Source organism: Mesoplodon mirus (assembly GCF_964341445.2).
Source record: "Mesoplodon mirus genome assembly, chromosome: 6".
In the NCBI taxonomy this organism is placed as follows: domain Eukaryota; kingdom Metazoa; phylum Chordata; class Mammalia; order Artiodactyla; family Ziphiidae; genus Mesoplodon; species Mesoplodon mirus.
Window position 1 is genome coordinate 20164163 of NC_138982.1, and position 23262 is coordinate 20187424.

The 23262-nt window shown below is 38.2% G+C and overlaps 1 protein-coding gene across 4 annotated transcripts in view; it reads left to right on the forward strand.

The window, feature by feature from the left end:
• MME (membrane metalloendopeptidase) overlaps nt 1-23262 on the forward strand; it is a 100585-nt gene that overhangs the window by 74388 nt on the left and 2935 nt on the right. For all 4 annotated transcript variants that reach the window (XR_014294322.1, XM_082624207.1, XM_082624205.1 and 1 more), the window contains 6 exons: nt 2395-2453; nt 8113-8232; nt 9943-10076; nt 10184-10249; nt 13220-13315; nt 13659-13735. Coding sequence is in view for 3 of the 4 variants with exons in the window: in XM_082624207.1 (XP_082480333.1) it covers nt 2395-2453; nt 8113-8232; nt 9943-10076; nt 10184-10249; nt 13220-13315; nt 13659-13735 (552 nt within the window). In the remaining variant the exon portion in view is untranslated. The remainder of the gene's footprint in view (nt 1-2394; nt 2454-8112; nt 8233-9942; nt 10077-10183; nt 10250-13219; nt 13316-13658; nt 13736-23262) is intronic.

The following is a 23262-nucleotide window of genomic DNA, read 5'->3' on the forward strand; positions in this document are numbered from 1 at the left end:
AGGAAAGGAGGGGCGGAGGGTGGAAGGAAAAAAAGAAAGAGCAGGTAAAGTAAAATAGAATAAAGTATGAAATATAGTAGCATTATTAAAATTACAAAGTAATTATTGAATAAAAACGGACAGATAGAACCCTGGGACATATGGTGGAAGCAAAGCTATACAGAGAGAATCTTACCCAGAAGAATACACATACACATTCACAAAAAGAGAGCAGGGGGAAAAATAAAAAATCTTGCTCTCCAAGTCCACCTCCTCAATTTGGGATACTTCGTTGTAAAAAGAGGAAAAGGGCGAGAAGTCTGAAATGTTGTTAAGTCCACCTCCTTAATTTGGGATAATTCGTTGTAAACAGAAGAAAAGGGGGAAAGTCTTAAATCTTGTCCTCAAAGTCCACTTCCTCAATTTGGGATGATTCGCTGTCCATTCATGCACTCCACAGACGCAGGGCACATCAAGTGGACCATGGAGCTTTAATCCGCTGCCTCCGAGGCTGCAGAGAGATTTCCCTGTCTCTTCTCTGCTCTCACAGCTCCCGGGTCTCAGCCTTGGACCTGGCCCCGCCTCTGCGCGTAGGTCGCCGGAGGGCGTCCGTTCTTCGCTCAGACAGGACGGGTTTAAAGGAGCCGCTGATGCGGGGGCTCTGGCTCACTCAGGCAGAGGGGAGGGAGGGGCGCGCAGTGTGGGTCGGGCCTGCGGCGGCAGAGGCCGGCGTGACGTTGCACCAGACCGAGGCGTGACGTTGCACCAGACCGAGGCGCTCCGTGCGCTTTCCCGGGAAAGCCGTCCCCGGGTTCCGGGACCCCGGCAGTGGCGGGGTGCGCAGGCCCCCCGGACGGCGGGGCGGACAGTGACCCACACTCGCACACAGGCCCCGTGGCGATGGCAGCAGCAGCAGCCCCAGCGTCCCACGCCCGTCTCCGGGGTCTGCGCCTTTAGCCGTGGCTCGCGCCCGTCTCCGGCGCTTCCCAAAGCAGCCCTCTTAATGCCCTCTCCTCGCGCACCAGGAAACAAAAGGGAAGAAAAAGCCTCTTGCCTCTTCGGCAGCTCCAGACCCTTTCCCCGGACTCCCTCCGGGCTAGCCGTGGTGCACTAACCCCCTTCAGGCTCTCTTCCTGCCGCCAGCCCCAGTCCTCTCCCTGCGCTCAGACTGAAAGCCGATACCGAGCCTCAGCTCCCAGCCCCGCCCGCCCCGGCGGCCGAGCAGACAAGCCTCTCGGGCTGGTGTGTGCCTGAGGGCACCGATCCTCTGTGCCGGAATCTCTCCGCTTTGCCCTCCACGCCCCTGTTGCTGTGCTCTCCTCCGCTACTCCGAAGCTTTCCCCCTCCGCCACCTGCAGTCTCCGCCCGCGAAGGGGCTTGTAGTGTGTGGAAACCTTTCCTCCTTCACGGCTCCCTCCCACTGGTGCAGGTCCCGTCCCTATCCTTTTGTCTCTGTTTATTCTTTTTTCTTTTGCCCTATCCAGGTATGTGGGGAGTTTCTTGCCTTTTGGGGGGTCTGAGGTCTTCTGCCAGCTTTCAGTAGGTGTTCTGTAGGAGTTGTTCCACGTGTAGATGAATTTCTGATGTATCTGTGGGGAGGAAGGTGATCTCCGCGTCTTACTCTTCCGCCATCTTCCCAGGGCCCCCTTCATTCTGTCTTGTATTATAGTTATTTATGCCTCTTTATCATCTCCTCAACTAGAGTTTTCTAAAGTCAGGAATTGTATTTTATAAAATCTTTAGATTCAATATAGAGCCTAATTCATGGCATACACAGACAAATCTACTTAAGAGCCACCTGGATTTCATTTTACAGTCATTATACAAAAATAATACCTTTGCTCTGGTAGCTGGTATGCCATATTTTAAAGAAATAATTTTAAATGGCAATAATCAGAGGAGGCACATTACCCAAAACTAAATACCTGCCAAAGGGACCTCTTAGTCCCCAAAAAGGCTCCTCGTAAACTATGAATTTAAAAAATTTTAATTCATAGTTTACAAAGAGTCTGAAATTTTAGCAACCTGCATTTCGATATTCTGTCAACTGCTCCAGAATTGTTGGCATAGTTCACCTAGTATCAGGAACACGGAGCTAAACACATTTCAATATAATTTTAATCCATTGCAGTTTCCAAAGAGATACATTAGAATGGGTTTTGTACTGTCAGTTGCCTCCATTAAAACTTTATGCAAATTAAAAAACAGATTGCAGACCTGGATATATTCCTATATTTCAAGAAGTGGAAATACTTTCAATGAACCCTCTCACCTAGTGAGCTAATTTTAATTTGTTGATCATATTTCAAACAGAAAGTTAAGATTCATCTGGGAAGAGTGATAATGCTTTTATTGTGAGCAGATTAAATCAGATAATGCAGTATTGTTTGTAACAAGTTCTTATGTTTTCTATAGGTGGATAAGCGGAGCAGCTGTAGTCAATGCGTTTTATTCTTCAGGCAGAAATCAGATAGGTAAGGTCTACTCCTAAATAATTATTTAATATTTCTCTGTTGTTCCCAAGCGGTAGTGCTTTGCGTGACCAATTTATTATACTCCCCGTAAAAGCACAGCGAGGCTGAGTTACGGATTTATTGAATATCCTCCTTGAAAATAAATGCATCCATGTACCTCTTTTCACTATAATAGCAAAATTTAAATCAGTATAAATGACATTAAGTAGTTTTGTTTCTTTTACAATATTCTCATTTATAGTTGAATGGTTTATCTTATTTCTAACTACTTTTATTTTATTTTTAAATACTTTTTAAAGTCCCTTATATCGCCATAAAGTTATATTAACTTTAGGACTTTCTAAGCGTCAGCATCTTAGGTGGCTTAAAACTCCAAGAACCAAATTTTCAGAAATCCAATTTTTCTGTCGATTTTGTACACTGGCACTGGTAGAGATGGTCCTGTTCGGTATCATCTTTTTTCTAGAAGATTCCAAGAGGCTCAGAAAGTTGAAAAGTCAATTATACTAGGTTGAACCATATAAAATTTTATTAACCACTTTTGATCAAAAAACTTTTGTATGTTCCCTAGTAGTAGTATCACAGAAATATGCATAGAAATTAATACATGAGTGAATAATATAATGAATAATGAAATGGCTTAATATAACAAAGATATATTTTTTTCTCTTCCTGGGAATACTGCGACATCTTGAAACTCTCTCTTAAGTATCTCACAGATTGACCCATTTTTTCCCAAGGGTTTTTAGTATGTAGAAAGGCAACCAACTGATTCAGTACTTCAGTGGGAATATTCTAAACAAACAGTACAACCAGCTTCTCCAGGTGTACTCAGTCCAGCCCTTCATTTCTCAGTGTAGTCAAGAATCAAGAGGGAAGATAAAATTTGATGACACTTTTCCCCGTTGCTTTTATTTTATTTTTATTTTATTTATTTATTTATTTGGCCACGCCATGCAGCTTGTGGAATCTAAGTTCCCCGACAAGGGATTGAATCCGGGCCCTTGGCAGTGAAAGCTGTTGAGTCCTGACCACTGGACCACCAGGGAATTCCCCCCCACCCCCATTGCTTTTAAACCTAGGAAGTGTTAAATTAAGAAATCATCCACATTTTCTTCTAGTTTTTTTTTTGCGGTACACAGGCCTCTCACTGCTGTGGCCTCTCCCATTGCGGAGCACAGGCTCCGGACGCGCAGGCTCAGCGGCCATGGCTCACGGGCCCAGTTACTCCGCGGCATGTGGGATCTTCCCGGACCGGGGCACGAACCCGTGTCCCCTGCATCGGCAGGTGGACTCTCAACCACTGCGCCACCAGGGAAGCCCCTCTTCTAGTATTTTTATAGATTTTTATTTTTGGAGCAGATCTTTAGTCTATCTGGAGCTTATTTTGGTACATGAGATGAAAATGAATTATGATCAGAGAAGTTTTCTTTATATAACAAATAGGTAATAATTAAGGTATGTGTACTGGCTTAAAGTCAGTTAGTTCAAAGTCTAGGGTAATACATCTCCCAGCTAGTGAAATGATTACTTAAACCTAGATCAGAGCCTGTTTAATGATCAACTCAGAACCCATGCAGTCTATCCTTTATAATGTATTATAAGACACCATTCAGACCTTTTCTTAGAAGCGCCATTATCTCGGGAGAGTTTTCACTTTGAAAACCTCTTGAGGTCTGTCAGTGTAAGATCTAGTTCATTGTAGACTTGGACAGAACAGGCTAATTGACTTTTAATGGAATCCCAGGGCAAATTGAGGTGGCCTTGACTTGAATTCTGCATTAGGGCAGACTAAGGGATATTGCTTTATTTTAATCCAGCTCAGGATCCTATCAGACCTGACACTGATTCATCCCCATAAGAAGAGCCATACGGACCTTCTGTGGGACCGTTCTGGCATGTTCATCCTTTCATTTCTTCTCTAGAGCAGGTCCACCCAGTTTAGGTCAAGATGGGCCTAGTTTGGGTTTGAATTACCCCATATCCCTGAGGCTGGATCAAAATTGGCCTGCCTCAGAGATTCCCTGATCTGAGAAGACCTGGGAATGTTCTCATTTTGAATTTAATACCCTCAAACCAAACAAGCATCCAGCAAAAGGAAAAAGAAGGTAAAAATGTGCCAACATTTCACAAAGTAGACAAATATCCTCTGAATAGTCAAGAAATGGCTCTGATAAGCATTCTTAATATATAAGAAAGACCTTTTAAAGATACTCAAGATAAATTCATATGATGGAAATAAGAAATCCGAAAAATTGCTAACCTCTTTTTATATGCTTTTCATATGCTTATCTGCTAATAAAAGCAATTCAGAGAAAGGGAAAGTGTCATGCAAGAGGAGAAATATTTGACATGTGTACGTTTTCTCCTTAACGATTCATTTAAATCTCCAGAGTGGGGATTGTCTTAACTAAAAACAATTGAAGATCCAGATCTGTATCTTTCTTCTTGATAAAAGTGTATTTGTGTGTCTATCTATACCTAGAGATATAACTTTTGCAGCACTATCTTAATGAACTTGATATGATGTGCATTACAGAATTAGAATTGGTATAGAATAATATGTCTCATAAGTGATCCTCCCACCTTCACACAAATACCCTAAGCTAGATTACATACAATTTCTAATGGGATTGGTCTTTTTATGTTATGGTGAAAGATAACCTGTTTTATTATTGTGTAGGGAGTTATTCATATTAGTAATTTCTACTGTTTAATTCAATTCCCACCACTTTTGTCATAACTCACACATGTAGGCTACATTCCAATTTTTATGTACCCTCACCACTTCACATAAATAAAAAAAGCCAACCTCCAGGACAGGAAGGCATGCTGAAAGTGTTAAATTCACTGGTTCCTATTCCTTGCATAGTTACTCCATGGAGCTTTAGGAATCTTTCATGCCCTTAAGAAAGCTGTGCTTGAAAGTTTTGTCAAATGTTTCTCTGTAAGTTTCAGACACCACTCAATCATCCTATTAAACTTTCAAGTCGTTTCCAAGGAAATGATCAAGTCATTTGGGAAGTCTTACTACTGCTGCATTCTCCTTTTTCATTAACAAGAAAATTTTTTTCAATTTTAGGAAATTTATGGATTATTTAGTGTATTCAGTCTGGGTGATCTATGACTACCTTGACATAATTAAATTTTCTAAACTTGTCTTAGTCATTCTTAGGAGTCTTATTTTCAGACTTGAGAATTAAGAGTAAATGTTTCTGAACATATTGCTATTTCATTTAATATAAAAAACAATGTTTAATTTTTTCCACCAAAATTGAGTTTATCTGAATGCACTCTTGAGCTTTATATCAAAGAATCTAAAGTCGAATTGCTTGCAGCCTTAAAAAACAGGGCAGTGAGGGGCTGGGGGTGGGGAGAAACAGCCTTTTGTTTCATGGACCAATGACTTATTTAATTAACTAACTTGTTGACAATCATGAACATAAAAAGTGCACAACTAAGCAGTTGGTTATTATCAAGAGTTATGATATCTACTAGTAACAGTGATAAGACTAATGGGGAAAATCCTCATCATAGACATTTAGCTGACAGAGTAAAAGGAGAAGTCATAATTTGCAAAGTTGAACTTGAAGACTAGTATTTAATATGAGCCATAAAAATCTTATCACTTGCCTGAAGAATGGCATATCAGGGTATAATTAAAGCAGCAGGATCTTTACAGTTAATGTTTAGTCTTGATAGCACATTTCATAAGAGCATTTTATATAATGGATGGATTTTCATCAAAGTACATAGTGTGGGAGATAGTGTTCACTTTAAGTTAATAAAGTACTGCACATAATTTTTGTACTTCAAGCTAAAAATAATTTCTTGGCACTGTTGATAGCTCAGGCAGCTACATGTGAGGTATAACGTTCATCAAAATTCTCCAAGGACAAAAGTATTTTTTTTTTGTAATTTTGTCATTTTGAATGTTATGGCAACTTTCCAGATTTTTTTTTAAAGATCTGGAGAGCCCTTAAATTGCCCAGTGTATTTTAAAGTCTCCTCTGTAAATATCTAATATTTATCCCTGAAACCCTTGCCAAGGTTATGTCATACTCACCCCACCTGAATGACAAAGAAACAACATTTGCTACTCTGTATTAACTAGGTCTTAAATTTCTTAAGGTCAGGGCCTTTCTCTTGTATTCTTGATATCCCATGTAGCAATGGCCCGGGGCTTTGCATGCATAGTAGGTGTTGAAACTAATGATTTTTTTTTGGATTACAGAACATAATGCTTCAGTGGATACTAGAATTGTAGAACATGAAAGATAAAATTACAAAACCATGGACGTTATGAGGGAAGGGGAGAGTATGGGGGAGGCGGAGAAATAGAAGACCATAGAGACAAAGGCCAGGAAGAAGAGGCTGTATCTAGTTAGGGAGCAATGATAAGCCATCAATGGTATTTTAGCAGAGGAGAGATAATGACTACAGTGGCACTTTAATTGGCAGACAAGATAGGTTGGATTTAGGATAGATTGTAGTAGGGTGAGACTGAAAGTAAGAAGACCGATTAGGAAATTAAGTTCTTGAGGCAAGGAATGAGAGTGTGAACTAGGAAGGTGGCAGTAGGACTGATAGGAGGAGATAAACAGAAGAGATGATACTGGAAAGAAGGTACATGACCTGATCTTTTCCTAAATAGATCATAGGAGACTTTGTAAAAGAAAGGAGACATTGAAGATAGACAGAAAAATGTTCAGTTTGGGTGACTGAGAACCTTCACACGCTGTTAGCAAAAATAATAAAGTCAGAGTGATGGCTTCGAAGGGAAAATGATGAGTTTGATGTTTGACACATGAAATTTAAATAGTGTGAGACACCTAAGTGTAGAAAGTTAGCAAGTTAAGACAGATGTCAGGGTAGACATAAAAATTACAGTTTATTTATTTGCAAAGTCTTTAGGACACCGTAGGAAATTCACTCACTCATTCATTCATTCATCATTGATTATTCATTTATTCAGCACATTTCCTGAGCACCTGTTATGTTCCAGGCACCATCCAGTTTTAGGTGCTGGAGATAATGAACTGAGAATTCAAATGGACTCAAAAACAAGCAAACACATGTATGTACAAACAAATCTCTGCTCTCAAGGAGCTAATATTTGAGGTGCCACGGGGACAGACAAGAAAAAGAAGGACCAAACAACCATAAATAAATAAATAAACAGTCACACATGCCTTGATGAAAATAAATAAGGGTGGTGTAATTGGGGGATACTTTCGATTGAGTGGCTCTGTTTATTTACTAAGCTATTGTAGTTGGATAAAATGTTAGACACGTTAAAAGTAATACTTCCATTATTAAGTAACTATTTCTCCCAAATATTTGCAGTGGGGAAAAGACCTTCTGAATGAAGATGATAATTTTCCTTTGCTCTAAACTCTTTACAGTGGGAAAACAATCTTAATAGATGTTACAAAGTCAATTATGATTATAAATCACAGATGTGGTGCCACTCTGGGATGAACTCTTTACTGTCATCAACAATAAAAGACCTGCATTTGTTTCTATCACAGAAGATTTTTGTACACAATTAAGTGAAACTGACATACTAGAAAACAGCTTAGCAGGCAAGAAGCCAGCCCCAGGCCTGTCATCACAGAATAAAACCACAAGTAGTCTTAACTGTCTTCTTTCCTCATAGTCTTCCCAGCTGGCATTCTGCAGCCCCCGTTCTTCAGTGCCCAGCAGTCTAACTCATTGAACTATGGGGGCATCGGCATGGTCATAGGACACGAAATCACCCATGGCTTCGATGACAATGGTAAAGTGCAACTGATGCTTTTCTTTGGCTGAGATATACCCTAGTAAACCTCATTAGGAGTTATTATAATTTATCAATACAAAAACACATTTATTCATCAGCATATCATTGATCTAATAATCACCACACTTTTAGTGTTCCTTTTAAATTATTGCTTAAGAAGATCAGAATTTTCTATTAGTGAGGTTAGCAATGTGTGCTTGTTACTCTAACAGAATAAAACAAATATTCACATTGAGAAAACATTGTGATATTTGTCAACACCAATGATAATGTTTGGTCTTATTTCATGATTGTTTATGTCTTATCTCTCTAGACTTTTAGAGGGCAGAGTCTGTGTCTTAAAAATCAGATGTAAACTCAGAAAGTAAGGTGCCCACAGGACTTTTAACTGCTTGTGGTCAGAGACATATTTTTTGCTTCATCTTACACCTACTACCTAGTTCAGGGCCTTGAAAACAGTAGGCAATTAAATGTTTACATGCTGCCCAAAATGCAAAATAGTTTTAGAAATGAAATTTGAGAGGAATAGAAGTAAGGATGTGAAATATGTAAAGAGGTAATAGTTGAAGTTATAACAAAGATCGATTCACAAGTGGAAAGAAAATAACAAGAGTAGAGGAAAAATAATGAAGCCTTAATCCAACTTTAGAGAGCCAGAGGAAGAAAAGGAGACAGGAAGGACTTAACTAAGCTTCTGTTAACTCAAACTATACAACAAACTTCACAGGTAGGTATTAATACTATTTCCATTTTTCAAACAGAAAAATATAGATGCACATAAGACTTGCTCCAAATTACAAAACTGGGAATTGGTGGAACCAGGATGTGGGTTCAGGTAGCTTGTCTTTATAGCCCTTTTCTTATTCATTACATCATAGATAACTGTTTAAAAGATAATAAAATCAAGTATCAAACATATGACGTATATAAACGCTGCTAAAGCTCAAAAGGAGAAAGATCAGTGTAGTTAAGATTAGCATCGGGGAAGAGTTGGGCGGAAGGGATAGTTAGGGAGTTTGGGATTCACATGTACACACTGCTATATTTAGAACAGATAACCAACAAGAACCTACTGTATAGCACAGGGAATTCTGCTCAATATTATGTAACAACCTAAATAGGAAATGAATCTGAAAAAGAATAGATACATGTATAACTGGATCACTTTGCTGTATACCTGAAACTATCACAACATTGTTAATCAACTATACTCCAATATAAAATAAAAAGTAAAAAAAAAAAAAAATTAGCAAGAAAGCTCCAGGAGAAAAGGTGACTTTTTCTTTGTACTTGAAGTATAGCAAAACTATGAACCTGCAATGTCTAATGAAGGGTTTGAGATATGAAATGAATGCCAGAGTGAAATATTTTCATCTTTACAATCTCAGAACACCAAATTAAACAGATTTGGTTCAAGTGAAAACCATCCAACAGAAGCAAGTCATGTTTGTCTGGTGGCCTCGGCTGAGACATCAGCAGCCAAGTGGGTGAAATACCTGGATTAATACTAAGGCATATCAGCAAAGAGAGTCCCAGCAGCCTGGGTTTCATCAATTCTGGATCAGAAAGCAGAACAGTTTATTTCATCATCTGTCCAGTTTAATGTTCTCTCACATACTGGTATTTCAGTCCTTGCACTTTGAATTAAAGATATCTTATTGCAATTGTAGTAAGTTCCCATTTTAGTTAAATAAATATATATTCCAGGCAGAAACTTTAACAAGGATGGAGACCTTGTTGACTGGTGGACTCAACAATCTGCAAATAATTTTAAAGACCTATCCCAATGCATGGTGTACCAGTATGGAAACTTCTCCTGGGACCTAGCAAATGGAGAGCATGTATGTCATCAGCATTCTCTTGAAAAGTTATATTCAATCTTAAGTGAATTATTGATGCTTTCTTAACAATCCAATTAAGGGTCTTTAAGTGTCTTTTTTTTGAACAGCTCAATGGAATTAACACACTAGGAGAAAACATTGCTGATAATGGTGGTATTGGCCAAGCATACAGAGTGAGTAATAATATTTTCTTCCCCTTTTAGTGATTGGAGTGTATATTGATCATATTTAATCACTCATTTAAAGCCTTTTGCAAAAGACATATAATGTAAGCAATAAATGGATGACTAGAAAATGGAAAATTCACAAGGAGAAAGGGGATTGTAAATATGCTAACCAGAAGGGGCAATACAGTTGATATGATTGAGCTGAATACCAGTCTCTAAGCTTTGAAGAAGCCAAGGAGAAAAGGAAACACAGAATATTTTAATGATAGAATTGAGATAAGCAAGTTCCACAGAGGAGGCGATAGTTTTCTAAGAAATAACCTCTGAAATAGTTTTTTTTAGAAAAGATAGTATATAGAAAGGTTTATTTCACAGTCATTGATTGATGTACTGAGCATGACCCTCAGTTTCATGGCAGATGAAGCAGTATTTGGGAACAATAATTAACATAAACCACAGGCATAATATTAAACTACAGTCCATTACAATGATAGTGAGGGACTGAAGTGATATGGTCCCAGCATGTAGCCTTGTAATCGTCTAAACCATTAGACTCAGAGGAGTGTAGTGTTGGAACATCCCTTAGAATCTCATTTGGACTTCCCTTCATTCTTAGCATTCGACGATACTTTCTGAGGGCTTAACTATGTGTTTGGCACTTGGTACTGGAGATCCAGCTTCGCATCCTCCATAAAATATGTCATTATTTGATTATTTGAACAAGGATTAAAGATGGTCTAGTGGATACTATGTGCACAAGAAAAAGTAGGGGTTTTCACGTAACAGTGGAGGAATAATGGTCTTGGAAGCAGCAAGGAGTGAGCATGATTTTGAGTTGTTTTCCCAACGCTGAGGTAGCCCACATGTGGGAGAAAAAACAGAGTCTACTTGAGAGGGTACAGGGGACAAGGTGTCCACAGGATAGAATCAGGCTACTGACATAAAGACGGATGGAATATTCATTGGAGTGGGGGAGGATATAGGGTTATTCTCCATCGAGATGTTTGGGTTGGAGGGAAGGAGGGAATTATCAGAACAATGCGGGAGAGTTGACTGGTGGGGCCTGTGACTTGGCAGTGACCCTGAATGATCAAAGTGTGAGGCTTGGGAGATTAATCTGGCTGCAAAGTTTCCAAAAGAATGAGTTCCAGCCAAGTCCTGGGAGATGGTAGATTACTGCTTCTTTGAATACTTGGAAATTTTTTTACGGGATGCCAGACATTGTGCACTTTACCTTTTTGGGTGGTGGATACTTTTGTTTTCCTCTAAATATTCTTGAGCTTTATTCTAGGATGCCATTAAATTCCTCAGAAATGGCTTGGTCCTTTTAGATCTTGCTTTTACAATTTGTTAGGCATGTCTGGGATAGTGCTTAGTCTAGGGATAATTATTCTTCACTGCTGAGGCAAAAACCTACAGTGTGAATCTTGAGGTCTTTCATTCTTATCTTGTGTGATACCAGACATTTTTATCTCTAATCCTTTTCTGTAGTTCCTTCCCTAGCCTTGGGTAGTTTGCTCACATGCATACTCAGGTACTCAGCTGAATAGCTGAGGGGCCACTGATCTCTGAGAGTCTCTTTCTCTGCAGCTTTCTCCTCTTCATTACCCTTTCCTTGGTGTCCCTGATTTCTCAGCACCTTCTCACCCTCTCAAGGAGTCTGCCAGGCTCCCACTGGGGTTTCCTGCTCTATTTTGTTGGCCTGGAAATGCTCAAGTCAAAAAGCTGGGGCAATCGTAAGGCTCCTCCTATTTGTTTACCATCTCCCAGAGATGAATTTCCTTTTTGCCTGATGTCTAGTGTCATGCAAACCATTGTTTAATATATTTTGTCTATCATTTGGTCATTTCAGTGGTAGGGTAAATTCAGTCCCTGTCACTCCATCTTGCCTGGAAGTGGAAGGCATTGGGTCTTTTAAACTCCATGGTGATTCTAATACACAACCAGATTGAGAATCACTGCTGTAAAAATTCGGCCAAAGTCTGGGTTAAGGGTACTTGCATGGAGATCCTCATGTAGAACAAGTACAGATTTATAATAATGAAGCAAATTACAATTGTACAAATATGTTATTATACATGAAATCTTGACTTGTAACGCTCCCTGCTAGATTATGAGCTCCCTAAGAGGAGTAGGCTCAAGTCTTTCCCATATCCCCAGCATCTTTACACATTACAGACTCAATAAATCTATGTTGATGGCAAGTAAGAAGAAAAGAAATATATCTTCTGTGTATCTAATATCACCTTTCTTTGTATTAAACTGAAACTAACACATCTCAGAAAGTTTGTTGTCAATCCATTTCTTAAGTGTATTTAGTAGAGGAAAACTACATTTTTCAATAGTGTCTATAGATCCTTAAGAATTAAGAAAATTTCCTGATGTTCAAGTAATCTAAATTCCTTCTTCTTAATGTGACTAAGGTTCAATCTATTTTGCCCTGTCTTCAGGGGGCCATAATAATTGCACATCCTTATTCTTAGAATCATAGGGTGCTAGGCCTCTAAGGGCTGTTAAGAGACTCCTTTGACTTTTGTCAGGAATCACTCATATGAAGTCTGGTGTGAGTCTCTTTTGCTGAGAGTAGTAACCAAGCCAAGTACAGCAATTACAGACTCCCTTGGCAATCTTTTCTTCCAACTGGCTAGACTCACCCATCTATACAACAACATTTAGATAAGTTTTTCATCACTATTGAAGTCATCCATTCATTCAGCTAACATTTGCTGATCATCTGACATATGCTAGGCTTTTTATCATCTGTTAATCATTAATCTTGTTCTTTTCAGAGCATTTGTAAGTAAATTCTAGTTTTCTTTCTAATCCATTAAATAATTGTAGGTTGCCATAACTAAATATATCATTATGGTGATTCTGATATAAAAGGTTAATTACTTGGTTATATGATCTTTGCATAGATTTATATATAAATTTGGAAATTATAAACATCATGTTTCTCTTTCATTAACTGCCTAGGCCTATCAAAATTATGTTAAAAAGCATGGTGAAGAAAAATTACTTCCTGGACTTGACCTAAATCACAAACAACTGTTCTTCTTGAATTTTGCCCAGGTATTGTACCTTTCTTGATTGATAGATATGAAAATCATCTTGAGTTATAATTTCATAGTAAGTTAGGTATTGCATGCTGAGTTTTCTTGTTTTAATCAATTGTGGCAGAGCATTTGATTGACTAACATTCATTGTGTGTAACAGACTGTCAGACCGTATTAATGATAATTATCTTCCTGGCTGCCTATTATTGAACATTATTTGAAGAGTAATTGGTTGAGGAATGCAGAATTCCAATTTAATTTTTGCAATAGAAAGTTTGCTTTTCCTCCAGATTGCCCAAACCAATAATCCTTGATGGAACCTAAGTATGCTGCTTTCTTTTTTCTATTTCTGTCCCTAGGTGTGGTGTGGGACCTATAGGCCAGAGTATGCAGTCAACTCCATTAAAACAGATGTGCACAGTCCAGGCAATTTTAGGTGCGTGGTTATGAATATCTGTTGAGGTGCTCCAATATTGGCCCCATTATTTCAAATTTGGAGGGTTTTTTCTAACTCTGATTCTGTAAAATTTGGAAATCGAGTACTTTTCTTTTTCCTTCTTCTTTTTTTTTTTTCTTTTTTCTTTTTGAGTGTCTCAGAAAGGAGTAACAGAACACTTCAGGATAAATGTCATGTTTACACAAGCATAGCTGTGACTGCTGTTATCCTCAGAATGTATGTGACCTAGGCCCAGTGCTTGATGAATTCCAACAAAGATGTCACCTCAGAAGAGTGGCTCTATTTAAAGCTAGAGAGACATTTCTAAGAGGTTGCAAAAGGCTTAGGCCTAGAACCAATGAATAGCTGTTCCAAAGAAAGATTTCCATTCAACACAGAGGGAAACTTTCCAGTAATTAGAGGTCCCAACCTCTAATAACTTTGGAGCAAAGTTATCCCCAAAGCTCCAGGAGAGAGTACCATGAAGAAGAGGTCAGAGAACAATCTGCTAGGGATGCCAGAGAAAAATTCTGTGCAGAGTGGAAAGTTGAGTTATAAGATATCTAAAATCCATCCCAAATCAAAAAACCTAAGAGAACACTGGATTGAAAGAGAATCAACCAGCCAGCATTTGAATGTCAAATTCTAGACCCCCATATATCTATTTTAGGACTGAATTCCTAATTCCTACCTCTTATGCAGGCACTAAAATCTTCATCACCGATTCACTGATCAACAGCAGCACCTCTCAGTCATGAGTGTGTGAAAAACAAGTTAACAATTTTGTAGGTTTGTTGGAAAACAGAGTTTGAGAACAAAAGAAAACTAATGGGCCAATTTTAAAAGATCTTCCTAAAATAGATATGAACATACTGGCCAGATCATTCACTCCTGGGGAAAAAAACTCATGCAATTGTGAAACAATAAAATAGCACATTTAAAATTAAAGAATTTACTCAGCTTGTTCTAGTATCATCATCATCATCATCATCATCATCATTTGGTGTTTGCCTTAAGAGTTTTTTCAAAATTCATTCACTCAACAATTGATTATTGTACGCCTATTATATGTATAGTGCAAGCTAAATTTAGTCTTGCTAGGATATACAAATTAGCTTCTTTTTCGGTAATGAGCAACGAAAGTCCCTGGATCAATTGTCATTATGGTTTTGTAACTTTTCGTTTTAATTTTTCTTTTCTTTTTAAAATTTTTCTTCCAGTTTTATTGAGATAATTAACATACAGCACTGTATAAGTTTAAGAGGTAGAGTATAAGGGTTTGACTTGCATACATCATGAATTGATTACCATAATAACTTTATTGAACATCCATCATCTCATACAGATACAAAATTAGACGAAAAAACATTTTTTCTTTGTAATGAGAACTCATAGGTTTTACTCTGTTAACTGTCATATATAACATACAGCAGTGTTAATTATATGTATCATGTCGTACATTACATCCCTGGTACTTATTTATCTTATAACTGGAAGTTTGTACCTTAAGTTTGTACCTTTTGACTACCTTTAGCCAATTCCCCTCCTCCCCACCTCCCACCTCTGGTAACCACAAATCTGATACCGTTTTCTCTGAGTGTGTTTGTTTGTTTGTTTTTGAGTATAATTGGCTTACAACACCATGTTAATTCCTGGTGTACAACAATGATTCAATAGCTTTAATTTTTTAAAGTTGTCTTTTTCCTTACTAAAGTTTCAGAGGTTAAGATCTAACAATCTGAGGATAACAGAGTATTTATAAGCTCACACAAATGACCATAACAATTTGTCAAAGGTCTGCCCTACATATCCTCATGAACCAAAGCATATATCCATAAAAAGCCTAGGTGAATTTAAGTGATATTAATATAGTACCTTCTACATCTGGCATCCTCAGAGAACAAGAGGTGGCACATTAATTTTTGACAGCTAACATTTGTCTCTTGAGTATTAACATTTTTATCTTAACCCGTGGATTAAAATTTCTCTGTTTAAAATAACATTTCTAACTTCCTGCCTTATTAACACAGTATCCTGAAGAAAACCTAAGTTTTCTTTTTTTGATGACACAGACTTCTGTTATGACTCTCACTTATGGTTTCACTGTTTTATTAGGTTAGTGAAAGCCTCAGAAGCTATAACATGTGGAGTTATTTATTCCTACACTACCAAGCCATTAATGGTGATTTTCTTGACTTTTCAGTTTAGTTTTTTATTAGAGTTTTTCTATTTGTCTCTTCCCTAGTTCTCTTTCTTGTTAAGGTATTGCCTGCATTCAGCTGTGCCATTCCTCCATTCCAATTATCTCAGAAAACATATCATTATACTTTATGGTAAAAAATGAATGCAAGCTTTGAAGTAAGAAACCCTTGAGTTCCATCAATGGCTCTGCCGTTTATGAGATATTCCTTAACCTCTGGGTCTCAATTTCTTGATATATAAAGTGAGGATTAAATTATCCTGAGAGCTGCTAGGAGGATTAATGTTAATATATATGAAGTGCTTATTACATATATGTGTTTGAAAATTAGTACTTGAATTACTTTTACATGAGAGAGATATGAACAGAATAAGAGTTCCTGTGAATAAAGTATATGGATTTTGCAACATTCCATATTAGCTGACAGTTAAGGGATTTTTTTTTCCCTCATTTCTTATGTCTGCATAGCTCAAAATGTCAGTAACTGATCACCGGTTAAGTGATCATGTAGGTAAATATGTAATTGTTCTCTACCCCCAATTTTAAATTGAAAAAAAGTATTTTATTAGAAAAACGTAGAATTATTTGTAACTTTTATTTTCTTTGTTCTGGTCCAAAAGATGCCTCTTCGACTATTTTTCATTCATAATAAGAGAAGTATGTGTTGATTTTTTAAAAGGGTAAATGGAATGCCAACCTTTTGTCAAGGAAATTATTATTTTCTCTGGATGTAAAAGGATTTCCTTGGCAAAAGGTTGAGGTCACACTTAGTTTTTGAAAAAGGCTGCTTCCTGGCTGTACAAAGTAAAACACATTTTTTTAAAGAACACTAAAAACTAATAGACATTGAGTTGCTATTGAAAAATTGTGCATGGTGGTTTCTGTAGAAACATTTCTGAAACAAAGGGCGATTTTGTAACCTTATGCTTAAATAACCACAGTATCAAAAGCAAAAGGCAAAGTATAACTATAAAGAATCTATAAAACCATATAAAGCTGAATCTATAAAACCATGTTAGGTCTAAGCTATAATTATTTTATTCTTCCTAACTAAAGTTTTTTGTACTTTAAAATAAACTTCTAGGGCTTCCCTGGTGGCGCAGTGGTTGAGAGTCCGCCTGCCGATGCAGGGGACACAGGTTCGTGCCCTGGTCCGGGAAGATCCCACATGCCCTGGAGCGGCTAGGCCCATGAGCAATGGCCGCTAAACCTGTGCGTCCGGAGCCTGTGCTCCGCAACGGGAGAGGCCACAACAGTGAGAGACCCACATAACGCAAAAAAAAAAAAAAAAAAAAAAAAAAAAAAAATTAAACTTCTAAAACTTTAGTATTTAAAGCAAAACCATTTCCCTCTCATATTCTAGAAATTTAAACGACTTCATTTTGGAAATCCAGCTTCTGTTAGCTGTCTACAGTCACTTCAGGGAACGGTTGTTATGATAATATTTACTATGTGATCTATAAATGTGTTTCTAAAGTTATTTAGATATAATATTTCTTTTTTTAACATCTTTATTGGAGTATAATTGCTTTACAATGGTGTGTTAGTTTCTGCTTTATAACAAGTGAATTAGCTGTACATATACATATATCCCCATATCTCCTCCCTCTTGCATCTCCCTCCCACCCTCCCTATCCCACCCCTCTAGGTGGTCACAAAGCACCGAGCTGATCTCCCTGTGCTATGTGGCTGCTTCCCAGTAGCTATCTATTTTACATTTGGTAGTGTATATATGTCCATGCCACTCTCTCACTTCATCCCACCTTACCCTTCCCCCTCCCCACGTCCTCAAGTCCATTTTCTATGTCTGCGTCTTTATTCCTTTACGGCCCCAGGTTCCTCATAACCATTTTTTTTTTATTCCATATATATGTGTTAGCATATGGTATTTGTTTTTCTCTTTCTGACTTACTTCACTCTGTATGACAGACTCTAGGTCCATCCACCTCACTACAGATAACTCAATTTCATTTCATTTTATGGCTGAGTAATATTCCATTGTATATATGTGCCACATCTTATTTATCCATTCATCTGTCGATGGACACTTAGGTTGCTTCCATGTCCTGGCTATTGTAAATAGAGCTGCAATGAACATTGTGGTACATGACTCTTTTTGAATTATGGTTTTCTCAGGGCATATGACCAGTAGTGGGATTGCTGGGTGGTATGGTAGTTCTATTTGTACTTTTTTAAGGAGCCTCCATACTGTTCTCCATAGTGGCTGTATCAATTTACATTCCCACCAACAGTGCAAAAGGGTTCCCTTTTCTCCACACCCTCTCCAGAATTTATTGTTTGTAGAATTTTTGATGATGGCCATTCTGACTGGTGTGAGGTGATACCTCATTGTAGTTTTAATTTGCATTTCTCTAATGATTAATGATGTTGAGCATTCTTTCATGGGTTTGTTGGCAATCTGTATATCTTCTTTGGAAAAATGTCTGTTTAGGTCTTCTGCCCATTTTTGGACTGGGTTTTTTGTTTTTTTGATATTGAGCTGCATGACCTGCTTGTAAATTTTGGAGATTAATCCTCTGTCAGTTGCTTCATTTGCAAATATTTTCTCCCATTCTGTAGGTTGTCTTTTCATTTTGTTTATGCTTTCCTTTGCTGTGCAAAAGCTTTTACGTTTCATTAGGTCCTATTTGTTTATTTTTGTTTTTACTTCCGTTTCTCTAGGAGGTGGGTCAAAAAGGATCTTGCTGTAATTTATGTCATAGAGTTTTCTGCCTGTGTTTTCCTCTAAGAGTTTGATAGTTTCTGGCCTTACATTCAGGTCTTTAATCCATTTTGAGTTTATTTTTGTGTATGGTGTTAGGGAGTGTTCTAATTTCATTCTTTTACATGTAGCTGTCCAGTTTTCCCAGCACCACTTATTGAAGAGACTGTCTTTTCTCCATTGTATATTCTTGCCTCCTTTATCAAAAATAAGGTGACCATAGGTGCGTGGGTTTATCTCTGGCCTTCCTATCCTGTTCCCTTCATCTATATTTCTGGTTTTGTGCCAGTACCATACTGTCTTGACTACTGTAGCTTTGTAGTATAGTCTGAAGTCCAGGAACCTGATTCCTCCAGCTCCGTTTTTCTTCCTCAAGACTGCTTTGGCTATCTGGAGTCCTTTGTGTTTCCATACAAATTGTGAAATTTTTTGTTCTAGTTCTGTGAAAAATGCCATTGGTAGTTTGATAGGGATTGCATTGAATCTGTAGATTGCTTTGGATTGTATAGTCATTTTCACAATATTGATTCTTCCAATCCAAGAACATGGCACATCTCTCCATCTGTTTGTATCATCTTTAGTTTCCTTCATCACGGTCTTATAGTTTTCTGCATACAGGTATTTTGGCTCCTTAGGTAGGCTTATTCCTGGGTATTTTATTCTTTTTGTTGCAATGTTAAATGGGAGTGTTTCCTTAATTTCTCTTTCAGATTTTTCATCATTAGTGTATAGAAATGCAAGAGATTTCTGTGCATTAATTTTGTATCCTGCTACTTTAACAAATTCATTGGTTAGTTCTAGGAGTTTTCTGGTAGCATCTTTAGGATTCTCTATGTATGGTATCATGTCATCTGCAAACAGTGACAGCTTAACTTCTTCTTTACTGATTTGGATTCGTTTTATTTCTTTTTCTTCTCTGATTGCTGTGGCTAAAACTTCCAAAAGTATGTTGAATAATAGTGGTGAGAGTGGACAACCTTGTCTTGTTCCTGATCTTAGAGGAAATGGTTTCAGCTTTTCACCATTGAGAATGATGTTGGCTGTGGGTTTGTCATATACGGCCTTTATTATGTTGAGGTAAGTTCCCTCTATGCCTACTTTCTGGAGGGTTCTTATCATAAATGGGTGTTGAATTTTGTCGAAAGATTTTTCTGCATCTATTGAGATGATCATATGGTCTTTCTCCTTCCGTTTGCTAATATGGTGTATCACTGACTGGTTTGCATATATTGAAGAATGCTTGCATTCCTGGGATAAACCCCACTTGATCATGGTGTATAGATATAATATTTCTGTATAAGATGTAAGGGTCTGATCATTTTTTAAAATAAATAAATTTATTTATTTATTTATTTTTATTTTTTATTTTTGGCTGCATTGGGTGTTTGTTGCTGTGTGCAGGCTTTCTCTAGTTGTGGTGAGTGGGGGCTGCTCTTCGTTGCGGTGTGCGGGCTGCTCTTTGTTGAGGTGTGCAGGCTTCTCATCATGCTGGCTTCTCTTGTTGCGGAGCACGAGCTCTACTCACGCGGTCTTCCATAGTTGTGGCATGAGGGCTCAATAGCTGTGGCTCATGGGCTCTAGAGCACAGGCTTAGTAGTTGTGGCTCACAGGCTTAGTTGCTCTGTGGCATGTGGGATCTTCCTGGACTAGGGTTCAAACCCATGTCTCTTGCATTGGCAGGCAGATTCTTACCCACTGCGCCACCAGGGAAGTCCCTGATAATTTTTTAAAGTAAGTCCAAATAGACAAAATGATATCAATGTCTGCTACCTGAATAGTAATGGTGCTAATTTAGATACCTATATTGCTTGAGATCATCTTCCAGTCAGAATAAAGGACACTTTATAGAACCTACACCACTAATAATGCTAGAAATGTTTTCCACAGCTTAATATCTAATACTTTTAAAAAATATTCTTTCTAGTGTTTTTTTAGACATTTTAAAGTAATATGGCTATTTTGTTCCTTATTATTCTATGATTTAGCATGCCTAAGCTAAACCCTCTTTGAAATACTGATGTTTCCTCCATTTTCCTTAAATATTAGCATTAGTTTCTGATATTTTATAAATGGTGTGGATCTTGGTGGGCCTTGTAGAATTTCTATTAGCACTTATTAATCTTTAGCCCATACCTGGGAATCTATTCAGGCATTTATTTCTTCATGAATTTTTAGAGGAACATGTGTAGACCAATGTGACCTTACTTTAAAAGAATCCTGAACATCAGTTAATGATAAAAATTGGACAGTTTACTCATGAATGAAGCTGGTTAACCTTGTAGCCCAGTTGTTTATTTAAGAGACGTAGCAAAAGATTCTCAGAGAACTCATTCATTGTAAAAAGCTCATTCGGTAATGAAAAAGAAAAAAAAACAGTTAAATTCAAGCAGGAGTTGTCAGATATAAAGTTCATTGTTGGTTACATGATGTTCAACTCCACATATCTTAGGTATTTTCAATACAAGTGATTATTTGCCATGGGAATAAATAGCAGTAGTATGATAAAACAGCAGCAGTATATATTTTATATATTAAAGTAAAATTTTCAAGTAACTTACTTTAGGAAATAATCAATAAAAACCTTTATTATCTTCTGTTATTATAAACACAACACAAAAACTACATAGCTTTCATATAGCATGAAATTCATGTAAAAAGGTTAATGAAATATGATCCCACTCTTAGTGAAGGGATTCACTTTAATAATGTATCCACATTTTGAAATAGATTATGTCATCCATCCAAAGATTTGATGTTATAAACAACCAAACACTAATTAGAGTCCTAGGAAAATAAGTGAAGCCCTGGTACATTGTTGACCTAATTATTCAGAATCATATTATCTAAATGGAAGCTTTTGGATGGAAAGAGAGGAGCTGGAATGGAGACAGAGGGCTGAGTGTGCATTAGTTTGGGTGTTGCTGCACGGCCAAATCCCAGTGGTGTCTTGTGAAGACTTTCTTGTTTTAAGGTTTGTGTGTTTTTTTTAAAATTTCTTTAATATTTTTAAGAGAAATGTAGAATTAAGTCTTGGGTTTGGACATTTTTACTGAAGTATTTATCTCCATATGGTGATACCTAAGACAACAATCCCTTGAAAAAATGTTAATAAAGTAAAAAAAAAAAAAGAGCAGCTCTTTCAGCCAATGACCCTCAAATGCTTACCCTGTCCATCAGGGAGCTTGCTCCCCAGCTAGAGGAACAGTCAGACCACCAGAATACTGTCCCTCAGCCAGTGTATAGGGCTTCCTAAATTAGGAAGAGGATTAGATTAAATGAATCAAAGCACCTCTGTAACTCAGAGTCTGTGAGCCTAGAACCTTAAAGACTAGGTACTAATATAAATCCCCGATGTCTAAAATCTTTATATTCTTACATATATGATCACTTTGACCATGTATCAAGTGAACTTGTTCGAACTTTCAGGTGTAAGAAATGACACATTATTATTATTATTATTATTAATCAAATTAATTCAAACTCTAGGCTCCCACCCTAAGCCAAGAGGTGAGAAATTTAATTTCAGTCATTTTCAGTGTACTCCTTTCTAGGGTTATACTGGAATCCAAAGGTATCTCATGAGCCTAGAAATTAGGGAATAACCTCCTTTCCCAGCCTGCGATGGGTGCTGACATCCTTGCAGTCTGATCGCCCTATCGGAAGTTGGGTGGCTCCATTTCCTTCCACTGGTCATGGTCAAGGGAGGCAAGAACCGCCCCTCTGGACGTTCAGCCTCCTTGACAGCCACGTACCATCCTATCAGAAGTCCTCTCGGGGCCCTGCTCAGAGTGACAGGCACGTCCTTGTAATTCATATAACCTGCCTTTACTGGGCCCCTCTTCAGTCTTGGGGAGGCCAGTCTTCTCCCTCTCCAGCCAGTGGACGAATAGATGTAAATTCCTCTGCTCTACCCTCCCCAACCTCAACCCCCCAGCCCTTCCTACCAGAGAGATTCCTTTCCATCTTTAAGACTCTTCTAGGAGTCCTCAAAAACATACAACCAGGGCTTCCCTGGTGGCGCAGTGGTTGAGAGTCCGCCTGCCGATGCAGGGGACACGGGTTCGTGCCCCGATCCCGGAGGATCCCACATGCCGCGGAGCGGCTGGGCCCGCGAGCCATGGCCGCGGAGCCTGTGTGTCCGGAGCCTGTGCTCCGCAACGGGAGAGGCCACAGCAGTGAGAGGCCTGCGTACATGAAAAAAAAAAACAAACAAACAAACATACAACCAAAAAAGTTTTCCTCCCTGAAGGATAGGGGAGTTGAGAAAGAGCTGATGTGGTGATGGGTGACACAGTAGGAAGGAGAACTTCTAGAAATTCGACATGGAATGGAGATAGGGAAAGCAAATGCTTTCTTCCTCTCTCTGGTTGGTCCATAGTAGCAAATAAACCAAAAACACTGAGCAGTGTTTTTCTTCGTAATGCCCTGTTACTCTCTGCATATAATCACCATGGCCAGGTGACGGGCTCATTCGTTACTTCCGGAGTCCTGCAATAAGCAAAGCACTGTGCTGGTCTTTGGTGGTGCAGCCGGGAACAAGGTATACACAGTATTTTGTCCTCAAAGAGATTATAGTGTAGAGAGTATGTCAGGAAGTAAAGAAGG